Raw genomic sequence first — 13,346 nt, forward strand, 5'->3', positions numbered from 1 at the left:
TGGAGTATGAAGGCCGTGACTTTTCCTTCCCAGGTGTCTTTTCTTGGTTGGCTGAAAGCCAGATGTTTCTTCAAACATGAACAACACTGTGTAAGTGCTTTGGGGTCAACTCTGTGGACAGCCCACAGGATTGTATAAAAGAGCGTTTTTCCTCAGAAAGAAAAGCTTCAACATTCTTGGCTTTCTGAGCAGTTCTATTACTTTTAGCTAAAGAAAGTAGTCACAGCACATGAATTTCTCAGTGGAGTGGGGAATAATTTCCACCCCTTTTAGCAATGCTTGTGTATACTGTGTGTGCTTGTGTGCATGTGATTATGTGATGTGCCCATCACATGAACTACTACTTCTCACATGATCCGATATATTTTACCAACATAGATAGCTTTTTATAGCCAATTAGCATGCATATCTAAGCTACCAGATTGCTAAGATAAATATGTCCCAGATATCAAAACTCAGAGCCACAGTTGGATGCCCTCAGTTAAATGCCTCGAAGATATGACTAATATGTTGCAGACAGGAGCTAAAGAGACAGCTCCGTGATTAAAGGCATTTCCTGCTCTTCTCAAGGACCAAGAATTTGTGTCAGAAGTTTCCAACTGTAATTCCAGTTTCATGCAATCCGATGCCCCTTTCTGACCTCTGACCCCGCCTGCACTCACTCTCATGCACACATACCCACCTCCACATACATTTGCATAATTTAGAAAATCTTTGTAAAAGGTGTTGAGAAACTTTAAATTGAGTAATGATTTATACTGAACAGAGAAACCTTGTGAAGGAGAGTTATAAGATATTTTGATTTCATTTTTTTCTTTTCTTTTTTTTTTTGGAGCTGGGGACAGAACTGAGGGCCTTGCGCTTGCTAGGCAAGCACTCTACCACTGAGCTAAATCCCCAACCCCTGATCTTCATTTGTTGAATTACATCTGTCTGTACCTCTTTCAGAGGAGATTTGGGGTGATTTTATAAAAATGAATATCTGTTCTGTTTTATGGAAAGTGACTTAGCACACAAGCACAAAAAATGCTTTAAAAGTCCTCCCTCCATATAATTTCTATAATTTTAAAAGGATGCCCAAAAGGATATCTGAAGGCTAAAAGCCACGGTTATATTTATAAGCAAGTGAGAAAATCTCACTACCAGAAGTTAATAGAGATAGCGATAGATAGATAGATAGATAGATAGATAGATAGATAGATAGATAGATAGAATAGATAGATAGATAGATAGATAGATAGATAGATAGATAGATAGATAGATGATAGATGATGGATGAATGATGATAGATAGATGGATAGATGATGATAGATAGATAGATAGATAGATAGATAGATAGATGATGGATAGATGATAGATAGATAGATAGATGATAGATAGATAGATAGATAGATAGATAGATAGATGTAGATAGATAGATAGATAGATAGATAGATAGATAGATAGATGATGTAGATAGATAGATAGATGATGTAGATAGATAGATAGATAGATGATGTAGATAGATATAAATTAGACATAAGCATAGATATAGATGATAGATATATATATGTATATATGTATGTGTATGTATATATATACATATATATATACATACATATATATATATGGCTTTCTGTTCCCTCCATGGAACAAGCTTGTTCTAGATTACAGCATCTACCTGTGTTATTTCAATTGTCCTTTTACAGATAAAAACATCTGTAATTTTTCTCCTATTTTAAGGTTTATTTTTAAGTCAGACTATAAATACTAATAGGACAAAATCAGTTTCCTTTCAAGTCTACGTATTAACATGTTTGTCACTTTTGAAGCCTTTTTATTCCTCGATTTCTTTTTTTATTCAATGCACGTTAGTGTGTGCTGTTGTAATGAATGGTGTTAAATACCTACTAGATGGAGTATGGGCAATTTATGTTCTATAGACTCTTGAAAACAAAGGGAACATTCTTAAATGAATGTGACTGACATATCTTTCTGTGTGCGTGAGTGCATTTTATATATGATTTGCTGTTCAAATAGTAAGACTAACACAATCACCATACAAATGGCTTTGGGGTGGGGATAAATATAATCCTTTCCTTTTTAGCTTTACAAGTTTAGCTCTTTCCCCCCATCACCTCAGTGTCACAGAGCCCTTTGGCTCCAGCTGAGGTGTTAGCTCCTTTCTCTCCTCTAAGCCAGCAAACAGGTGCAGCTGGAGTTGATTGCTTTAAGGACTCTGTTCACAGCCACGACCATCTGAAATTCAGTCTGCTTCCCGAGATGCCTTGTGGAGCTTTGTGTCTGGATAAAGATGATCAACAAACTGTGAAATGTAATAGTGCATTTTCATATACTTAAGCCTATTTCATGTTAGGAAAATAGCATGTTTCTTTGCTCTTAAGGGCCCACAACACAGTGAAGAAAATGCTCAGAGCCTTGGAGCAGGGACTGACAAAGCCACTCTTATTTCTGCTCTTTCACATCTAATAATCTTTAGAAATGTGAATATTGGCAGGAAGTCAGAGGCTTCTGGAGAAAAGGTGGAGCTGGCCCCCACTAAGCTGATGACTGCCTCCCCTCCCCTCTCACAAATCCTTTCCCTTCTGAGATGGAGATTGGAAGACTGTTGTTTAGGAACAAGGTAGCCCTTTGCTCCTTGCGTTCAGCTAACTCTAGGGCCTCGCGTCGGCTCAGAAGGGCCACACTGGTGTGGAATCTGCTCACCCTGATCACAGAGCTTCAAGAACGTTCTGCATAGATAGAAAGTCTGTCTCTTCGGTCTTTGGACTTTGGCGACAATTCATTGCTCAGATACAATTTGGACGCCCTTATTTCTTATGTGTGGTACAATAGAGAAGAGAATACTCTTTTCTTAGATTATACGATATTGAGAATTGGACAAATGGATGGTTCAAGCTTTTGTAGTGTTTATTGGAAAGTAGGAGTCCCATGTGGACTGTCAGACTTGGAACTTGAACTCTTAGAATCATTGTATTCACTACGATAATTATAATCTACATACCACCTGATGGTTGTTTCTTCTTCTTCTTCTTCTTCTTCTTCTTCTTCTTCTTCTTCTTCTTCTTCTTCTTCTTCTTCTTCTTCTTCTTCTTCTTCTTCTTCTTCTTCTTTCTCTTCTTCTTTCTCTTCCTCTTCTTCTTTCTCTTCCTCTTCTTCCTATTTCTCCTCCTCCTTCTCCTCCTCCTTCTCCTCTTCTTCCTCTTCCTCTTCTTCTTCTTTCTAGTCGTCGCCTTCTTCTGCGCTATTTGCGTCTCTTCCTTCGTCTCCTGTTCCCTCTTCTTCTTCTTCTTCTTCTTCTTCTTCTTCTTCTTCTTCTTCTTCTTCTTCTTCTTCTTCTTCTTCTTCTTCCCTTCCACTCTTTCTTCCTCTTCTTTTTTCAGTTTGTAAAAGGAAAAAAAAGGATCTTTGGTTTTCTAAAGAAGTTGCAACAATTAATGCCTGTGAATGCTTTCCATAACCACAGACCCAAGGTGGAATGGGCAGCAGCCTGGAACAAATGCAGGGCAGAAGTGCTAAACTGCAGTGTGCATCTTTTAAATTGCTAACCCCTAGTTCTGTATGAGTCTCTCCCACCCACAGTAGTTCACCTTGAGCACCTAGCCACCATCGGTCCCTCAAGTGGGCTCGGGGGTGTCTACTTTTGCAACAAGGGTTAGCGGTGAAAGTCAGAGACCAGGTGGGGCGCCCACAAGCGTCCCAGACCTGGGTGGGCGTCGGAGGTGAGGGGGCGCTGTTTGGGCAGCAGTGAGCTGGTGGCGGGAGGGTGAGCTGCTAGGCTGACAGAAAGGCCGGCCAGAGTGGGGGCCGCTCCGCTGCCGCTGCCGCTGCCACCGCCGCTGTAATGCGAAGCCCGAGCTGCGCCCAGCGGTGGAGTCAGAGCCGGGGCGCGGGAGCACGAGCTGCAACATCAGCACCAGCGGCGGCGGCGGCGGCAGCGGCGGCGGCGGCGGCGGCGGCGGCGGCGGCGGTACCTGCAGTAGCTCCCGGGCCCCGCGCTTTGCTCTACGCCCCGCGGCGCCGGGAGCCGCCGCCCCGCGTTCTCAATGGATGTCAAGGCGGCCCCCAACGGGGTGGCCACCATCGAGGACCGGATCCTGCGGATTACTGGCTACTATGGCTATTACCCGGGTTACTCCAGCCAGAAAAGTAAGACGCCGCGAGGCGGTCCTGAGCGAGCTGAGGGTGGGAGATGGGAGCTCAGGGGCACAGGGCACAGGGGTACAGGGGTTCGGAGCCGGAGGACGCGCGGTGGGACACCTGCAACCTAGTCTGCTCTCTCTCACCGACAGGGTCCTAGCCTCCAGTACCTCGGGGAGAAAAGTATGTCCAATGTCCGCTGTCCTCGGTGCTGAACCTCGAGGCAGCCATTGGGGCCAGGCGCTTGAACCTAGGAGTTTGGGGACAGTCGCAGCCTTGGGGGTGGGGGCGTGCAGAGGACAGGGCGAGCGCTCCTACTCGTCGTCGTCGGTCAGCTTACTGGTGGCTGATTTATGCCTGGAGGCTAACATGGCTGTTCCACTAGCTGACCATCAGCCCTTGGGATACCCACTCAGAAAGGCTTTACTTGGCGTCAGGGTGCTCACCCTGCGCTGGAGACGAAGACTGGGGGTGGCGGAGGATTAGTTGGTTGAGGTTGGATTGGGTGGGTCAGCTTGTTCACCAGGGGTGGTTGAAATGTTGCCAGCATGGTAATTGCTCATGATAAAACGTCCTTAGAAGGTTCTCTACCCCTGGTAGTGAAAAGAACCTGTTTAGGTGCCTGAATTGCGGAGCTTGTAGCAAAAGGCGGCGGAGTGGGATTGGGACGTGAGACACAGCCACCTACCCCACGCCCCCCCACCCCCGCCACACGTCGCGGCCACCTCTGAGCTGATGAGTTCCAGCTTTATTCTGGCTAGACTAAGCCAGTCTGCATGGTTGCTGTCAGGTTTTGGAAGCAGTTTCATCCACCACCACTCCCTCCCTACACACACACACACACACACACACACACACACACACACACCGTGTTGTTGGGAGCGGGCACGGGGGTGCGGTGAGGGTCTCTATGTTCCTAGTCTCCACATTCTGTTTCCCTGACACTGTATCTGCTGGGATTAGTTCTGCTAAGCACCAAAGTAAAACCTGATTTTTGTTTGTTTGTTTTTTCCTTAATCTGAACTGAGAGAGTAGCTGTGCTTTAATTTCCATGCAGGTGGAATTTCAGTTTTTCTTTATCAAAGAATTTCTGTTGCAAAAGAAGGATCTTAACTGGGTGTTATTTTTAATCAGTTGTGCCTTAGATGCATTCTGATTAGTATTTATCGGTGACAGTTTGGAATGCCATCAACATTACAGGCGTTGTGTAAAGCAGAGAACCCACACAGATCTTGACACACAGATGAGAAAGCATTTCATTTTCAATGTAACTTCGTCCAGAGCCATGCTGTCTCTCCATTGAATAATAAAACAAGAGCATTGTCCTGTGGGCCATGGAAAATACAGATATTTTCCAGTTTAATATTTTATCTGCTCTCTGGAAAGGCCTATCAAGTCTGGATGCTTCTGTCTAGTTGCTTCTAGCAGTAGAGACGTACATTATTCATTTCCCATACAAAAGTAATTATATAGTGTTAGAATTTCTGGAAGGAAAATCACATGCTGTGCAACATTCTTTGAAATCTTTTTACTACAAGCTCAGTATTTTGTAGTTTTCTTTCTTATTTCTTTCTTTATCCTGTTGGCTTCTTTAACCCTAGACATGGAAACTGGAACCTTCACTAGATCTTGTAGAAATTACTTGAATGTCACCTTTGAATATTTTAACTAGAAACCAGGCATTTGGGTGGTCAAGAGAATGCAGAACTTCTTTCTAAAATTGCAGGGTATTATAATTTCCGTGACAATGGTACTTTGGTTAATGAAGAACAACCCAAAAAGAATACTGGGAAAGCGGCATTTTAGATAAGAGCATGTTCATATTTTATTTTTGTACTTGCACAAAGAGCTGCACATGTTCCATTTGCAAGACAATAACAGGGCAAAAAAAGGCTGTAACTGGAAGCAGAAAAGGGATAAAAATGGTTTTTGGCATGTTATTAGTGGTGGGCATTTGCCTAAATTCAGGACACACAGTTCAAACTGTAAAGACGGACAGCAAGTCTCAGAACAAAGAGCTAAGGGTGGTCAAATTTCCCTCTCGGGATGTACATCATCTCAGACCAGGAGAGACATTGTCACTTTGCATGCAGAGAGAGAGAGAGAGAGAGAGAGAGAGAGAGAGAGAGAGAGAGAGAGAGAGAGAGAGAGGAGCTGGAAGAAGGCCAAGAAACCAAACACCATGAAATAATCCTGCCCTTAATGCAGACTTTAACTAGTAAACAAACACGCTGAAGCAAACCAGTACAATATGGTCAACTGATTTAGCTGCCACCAGGACGGAGCAACAGCTTGGGGAAAGTCTGGAGGAATCTATTTAGGAAAAGGCTACAGCAAGGATACCAGATACGAGAAGACAAGGTGACTTCTCCGTTTCCTGACTCATCACATATGAGATCTTCAGGATGGGGTACCCTCTGGAGATCTATGCTGTTTGCCGTTTTGAAGATGGATGGGAACTCACTTTTGTGAAAACATGTCAAGACGACCCTTATGTTAATCTATCCTGTTTCTTAACTTGTATGTCATCCAGAATGAACTCTGATAGGCTGGATAAATGCAGAAATGTAATCAAATATTTAAAAACAATTAGATCTATGGCCTGGTATGGGCCATAGATCCATTAAAACAGTTTGGTTTAATGAGCAGTTTATCAAACACACAAACACACACAGACATGTGCATATGCAGAACAGGGTAAAAGCTGATCAAAATATACTGCGTAACCTTGAGTTATCTGTGATCGGGTAAGAGAAATAGACTCACTGCCTTATCAATTGTTGATTGAGCAATTCTTTCATGTAAGGAATGTGTCTGAAAAGACACAAGAAGGTGTTTTCATTTTTGGAGTTTTAATTCTCATAGGGGAAGAACCAAAACATAACCACATAAACATTTTTGCATATTTTTAAAAGACTGAAACAGGATGAAAAGGCAAGAATTATGGTAGGCAGAGTGTGTTGCAATGCTAAATAAGCATTGTTGTGGAAAATATGGAGTTAGCCATGTGGACATCAGGAGGGAGACATTCCAGGCAGTGATATGTACCTGGCTGGCATGGCAGGAAACAGTAAGAAGGCCTGGTATGAAAGAGACTATTGAACAACCAGAGAGCAGCTGGAAGGAAGCTCCTGGGGATAGAGGGAATCAAGAGAAACAAGACCTTCTAGGTTCTTGTCAGTCATTTCTGTTGTTCTCTGAATGACATGGGGAGATTTGCTTGGGTCCTGAAAGAGAAATAAGATAACTTTTTGGCTCGCTTTTTGAAACTGTTAATCACACCAGTTAGTACATTAATTGGTGACTTGATGAGAGGGGGGTGAGAGGTGATGGTGGCCTGAGAGACAGCATTGGAGGAGGAGGTAAGTGTTCAGACCCTGGGCACATTTGACATTAGAACCAGTAGGGTCTCCTGGTATACTATATGTGATACTGGTAAGAAAGATTAGAACAAAATTTATGGTTATGTTTTAGGGTTTGACTAAGTTTAAGTTGTCATGAGCAGGAGTTTGGAAGGCATCAATGATGGAGAGCATTTCAGACATACTCAGTATGTTGGACAAGTAGAGTATGTTTGCAGTTCCATGATGCCTGATTTGAGAAGCAATGGGAGATTTTTCTAGCATATAAATGGCTTTTAAAGCCCGAGACTGGTTGAAATCTCCAAGCAGTAAATGTATATAGAGAATAGGTAAGGTACAAGGACAGAACCCAGGAGCACTGTGACATTAAGAGGTCAGGTGGAAAAACAGAATTCAAGGAGACCAACACACACTTCCAGGGGAGGTAGAAAAAACTTAGAAGCGTGGAATACATCAGAAATCAATGATGTTTCAGGAGAAATGCTTAGAGGAGCCCAGTGCTTCAAAATATCAAGTATAATGACCTTGACAAATAAAGGCCATGGAGACTTGGTGAGACTGTGGGCAAGAGTACAGTGGGTGGAACCACATGCACTAGACTATATATGAAAGAGACTTAAGGGGAGACATTGGAAACTGAGAATACAGGTTCTTCGAGAATCTTCATGCAAAGGGAACAGAAGAAATGAAGGCAGTAGGTAAAGAAGGGTTTAAAATAAATAGGACATTTGCAGGCCAAGACAAATGACTTAACATGCACAAATTAGTAATGAGAGAGAGAGAGAGAGAGAGAGAGAGAGAGAGAGAGAGAGAGAGAGAGAGAGAGAGAGAGAATACAGCAATTACAGAGGTCAAGGATGTGAATTGGGCTCTGGATGATAGATCACAGACGTGGTGAAAGTATTTTGAACTTCTCTCCAGATTACTTTAGTTTCCCCCAGACTGAAAGCAAAACCATCAGCTGCATAAGAGAGGGAAAGAGCCAATAGAGGTTGTTGGAGAGAAAAACGTGAATTGTTAAGACAAATAGATGAGTAGATGAACTAAACAAGTATTGGGTCATCAGATACTTTAAATGAAGAGTAGCCTTATTCATTGACACAACAAAGGCACAGAACAAGTAAAGTGGATTTAACCAGAGTTGGAGAAGGTTGTCGAGTGGACTTAACAAAAATGAAAGGGCGAAGGAATTACATTAAGGGAGATCCGAATGCATCATTAAACATTACTGGAAATAAAGTTAGGAATTATGTGGTTAAAGGAAGGGAGGGCTGTGATGTAGGATGAAATGGGATGTGGAGTACGTCTCTGGTGATGTAAATCTCCCTGTTTGTAAAAAGAGATCTGGATCACTGTCTCGCCACAGCTTTGCTGCAGGTCAGCGTCTGCTTTTGAGAGTCCAGCCCTTTCTCTAAAGGACCCATCAGTGACGTCTAAAAACCTTCCAATCCATCACCGAGGGCAGACAGTGACCAGGAGCCTTTCTTTGAGCTATGCACTGGTCTCTGTCCTGTTTTCTTCCGGTAGGCTGCTCGAGACTGGGTTCTACAGTGGTGTTCTGTCATCAGCTGAAGGGTTGTAATGAACCTCGCCCCCTTGCTCCTTGCCAGCTCTATCCAAAGAAGAACACTTCCCACTTCTGGAAGAGAAGGACTTAAGGAGTATGCTTAGCATCAAGAAATAATAAAGTGTAAGGCGACAGATCGGTGTAGCTGATGTGATCATGACCCAAGGCATACACAAATTAAAACGTTCCACGGTGCCTCGGAAATAGGTGTGATATATACCAATCAGAAAAGGAGAAGAAAAGAGTACCACCGACTTCTGACACCTTGATTCTCTGGGAGTGCCAGTGACTGCTTTGCCTTAGCAGTTCTCAAGGTCCTGCTTGCTTTCTCCTTTATCCAGTTGAGATTATTCACTCTCAGGCGTCTCCATCTCTTATGCAACTGTACTCTTGGGCCCCTCTTTTGTCTATATTGGGCCCATATTCCAAACTTCCTAGTAGCACACCTACCTGAATGTCCTCCAGGCATATCATCAGTCTACCTCTTTCCTCTGCGTTATGTCTGTTAGCTTCCAGTGTCTGTACCAAACCAATCACCCAGCCCAGAGGTCTGGAGTTCTTCCCCATTCTACCCTTTCCTTTGCTTATTGTTATGTTAATAAGTCCCATCTATTCTACTCCAATCATGTGCTTTCTATCCCCCCTGCATCTGCATTGGCTGTGTCTAGCATGTCTTTTCCCAGTCTCAAGCCCTGCTAGCACAGCATGGTTACTTGATGTTTCCTTCTGTAAAAGTCTGTTCATCTAACTTCTCTCATCACATACCTGGAATGGTCTTCTGTTGTCTGTGAAATAAAAATCCAAACTCTTTAGGATGTCCCAATCAAAGCCCAGCTAATGTCTTCTATTTTAGTACCCACATTCCAGTCCGTCCAAAGTGCCAAATAATGCATACTTAATGCAGACAATCTGGAAGGCACAGAAGCAAAGAGAGATTAGAGCAAAATTATTCATAATTCCACCACCAAGAGGTGATTAGTGTTAACACTTTAGTGTATAGCCTTTCGATTTTCTATAACTGCACATGTGCATGCTTTTATTTTTTACCAAGATTTTTTTCTATCGATCTATAGATATTAATAGCTTAATTTAAATTTATCTACCCTTTCTCATATATATAGCACCTTAACCTACTTAACTAATCACATGTGATTTTAGGCCTAAATTTTCCTTTCACATATCCCATCTGGTCTTTACATGTGCTCTCTGAATCTCATCAAGAAGTAGCTCATTGTTTTAATGACATTGTTGACTCCATGTGTCTTTCTTTCTCTGAGGTTTACTACATACTGGCCCAGATGCTCCTCTCCCTGGTGTCCTCCACAGAAGGAAAGCTCCCATTTGTACCAGGCTGGGTTAATCCTCCCTTTACAATTCCAACGTGTGTGCACACCTTCCCTGGATCACTTAGCCCCACTATCAGGGGCTCTTGGCTTTGCGTGAGACTTTCTGATTCTCAGAGCTTGGAGAGGACAGGGACTGACTTTATTTCAATGTGGGCAAATTGCTCGTCTCTGCTTGTTGTACTAATGAATGAATGATTTCAGTATTCCTTGAAAAATTACTTCTTCCATTGAAGAAAGATAGAATGCAGGATGATAGTGATTGGAGGCCAAGAGAAATTCTCACCACCAACGAATGAATCAAGAGGGTGTTGCTATTTGGAGAACAGCAAATAACAGCTTGCAACCATCTGACCTGATGGGTTAAAGCTTGTGAACAAATGAGTCCTTACGGATGTCTTAAAATGTTCTGCGTTTGAGTGGAGAAGTAAAAGGCAGTTGCTTAAAATATGGAATAGTAGACATTTGTGAAAAAGCAGTTAGCAAGAAAATAGAGTTCCCACTTCCCTCTTTTGAAATGATCGTATTGGTCCTCATGGCACAATATTAGCGTATTTTTAAGCACTTGCACCAGTGTTGAGTTATGCAACTGCAACTTTCTAGTGAGATTATTACAGCAGATATTTACTCCTGTGCATATTTAGTGTACATCCTGTGGACGAAGGTTTGTGCATCTTCGTGTCTGAGGGATGTCTTAAGACAGTTACAAATAGTGCCATTGGAATTTGTCACTGAGCAGATTTTTACAATGCTGCTGTACAGAGTAGTAGTTTATTGTGATATATATTTGTATTGAGAACACAAATGTGTAATAAACTAGACGAACATGCTATAAAGTATTTCCGATAGTTGCCCACATTAGGTTTAGCATTACATTTCAGATATATATTGGTTGCCTAATAATCCATAATCTGCTAGAGACTGAGGTCTAACCTAAAGCCATAAACTGACAACAGGAAAACACAAATAAGTCGATCCTTCTGCTCTGCCACTTGGCAGACTTTTAAATTTGCATGCAAAGATAAATTTCTCAGGATAACAATTTTATTTCTGTAAAAAAAAAAAAAGATGGGATGGGATAAGATCTGTTTCACAGTGTATTGTCTTTGCTTCTGTTGCTGTGATAACACTAATCAAAACCAATTTGGGGGGGAAGGGGTGTAGTTCATCTTACAAGTCACAGTCCATCAGTGAAAGAAGCCAGGGCAGGAGTCCAAGCAGGAACTTGGAGGCAGGGACTGAAACAGATCCCATGAAGGAATGCTACTTGCTGGCTTGCTTCTAGATGGGTTCAGCTACTCTACTTTTCTGACACCTCCTTTATCAGTTAGCAACCCCAAAAATGCCTCACACGCATGTCCACAGATGAATCTGATGAAAACAACTTCTCAACAGAGGGTCCTTTTCCCCAAGTGTGTCAAGGTGACAACCAAGATTACCCATCACACACCAGTGGTTGACAGGATTAAGCAAACAATAATGTCCTATTCAGCATAAGAAAGCTGTCAAGATTTCAGAGGAAACAAAATGAAGAGATATATAGTTCCAAAGGTACCCAATTTTTCCTAAAGTAAATAATTTGCTTCTTTTCATTCACCTTCAACACTGCATTGTGAGTGGTTGCTGCTAAAATTGTTTTATCAGGATGTTAAAGGCGGTTTATCAATTATCGCTTTCACAATGACACCTGTTTGTGGATACTGCCTACCCCCTCCAACTATTTATGACTGACTCAATGCTGTAATCAAAACATTCCTTCTTGGACTGTACCAAGACGTATTTTATTTAAAATGGACTGGGACTAACTTGTCAAAAGTATTTGTATCATAGACTGAGCCAGAATCATTAAGAAATAGGTTGAGTCTGCATTCCTAGAGCTCTGGTAACTCAGGCACCAGAGTGGGAAGAGAGCCTAGAGAGAAGGGGGAGTCGGGGAGGGAGGGACAGGGAGAGAGGAGCAGGGAAGTGTAGGCTCCCAGAGGCAGGCTGTATACTTGGGTGGGTTCAGGTTGGATAAAGAGGCAACAGCAGCAGAGGAAGTGATTGGTAAGGCAAATTCGGTAATGGTCTTTGGGAAGTGGCATTGTTCTTCTACTATGTAGAATGTTAAAGAAAAAGTTCTTTCTAAACGCTATTTATACAGCAGTAAATATAACAGACAGGCTGTTTTATGCTGTGGTTAAAAAATATCTTTGTATTCTTTATACTTACGTTTTTTTTAAGTTAAAAAGCATTTAATTGCTTCTAAAAATAGAGGAACATAAAGAAGAAAAATAACTTTGCTTTCATAATATAACTGCTGATAATTTGCCTAATTTCTTCCCAATCTTCTTAAATATATGTAGGTCTTCATTTCTTGATTTTTTTTAATTTAATTTTGTTTTTTGACTTATTCACTTTATATCCTGCTCACTGTCCTCTCCTGGTCACCTCCTCCCCCAGTCCTCTTCCCAACCCACTCCCCTTCTCTGAGCAGGTGTCCCCCTCCCCAGGTATAAATTATAGAAACTATAGTTGTTACCATTATAGCTATATTCTCACACACATACACACACACATGTATACATATATACACATACATTACACATACATTTGTGTGGCCTGCCTTTGTTTTATCTACTTAATATTTTATGATGACTTATTTAACTGCGTTGAGAGGCCAGAATTGAATTCTTTCAGAGATCTTGGCTTACAGAATTTGGAAAAACCAGTGCTCAGTTGTTTAAGACTAAGCACCATGGAAGGGCCCAGAATGTTAGTGATGGCTTGTTTGTTTTGGGAGCTGCAGACAAGTCCTGTGGTGTCCACATGGGTTTGAAGGAAACAGATAAACTGCTATAAGTGGGACTCAGGCAGTAGCCTACGACCAGGGAAACAGGAAGCCCTCTCTCTCTTTTCTGGTAGGTGTTCTTCATTCTTGTCTCAGCAGCAGGC

At 42.2% G+C, this 13,346-nt stretch overlaps 1 protein-coding gene across 1 annotated transcript in view; it reads left to right on the forward strand.

Annotated features, from left to right (window-relative positions):
- The first annotated feature begins 4,000 nt into the window (after positions 1 to 4,000).
- The window catches only part of Slc35f4 (solute carrier family 35 member F4), a 247,347-nt gene continuing 238,001 nt past the window's right edge, over positions 4,001 to 13,346 (forward strand). The window contains exon 1 of the mRNA XM_032918269.1: positions 4,001 to 4,149. Coding sequence (XP_032774160.1) covers positions 4,047 to 4,149 — 103 coding nt within the window. The 5' untranslated portion in view covers positions 4,001 to 4,046. The remainder of the gene's footprint in view (positions 4,150 to 13,346) is intronic.

The sequence above is a fragment of the Rattus rattus genome, chromosome 12 (genome assembly GCF_011064425.1).
Source record: "Rattus rattus isolate New Zealand chromosome 12, Rrattus_CSIRO_v1, whole genome shotgun sequence".
NCBI classification, from domain to species: Eukaryota; Metazoa; Chordata; class Mammalia; order Rodentia; family Muridae; genus Rattus; species Rattus rattus.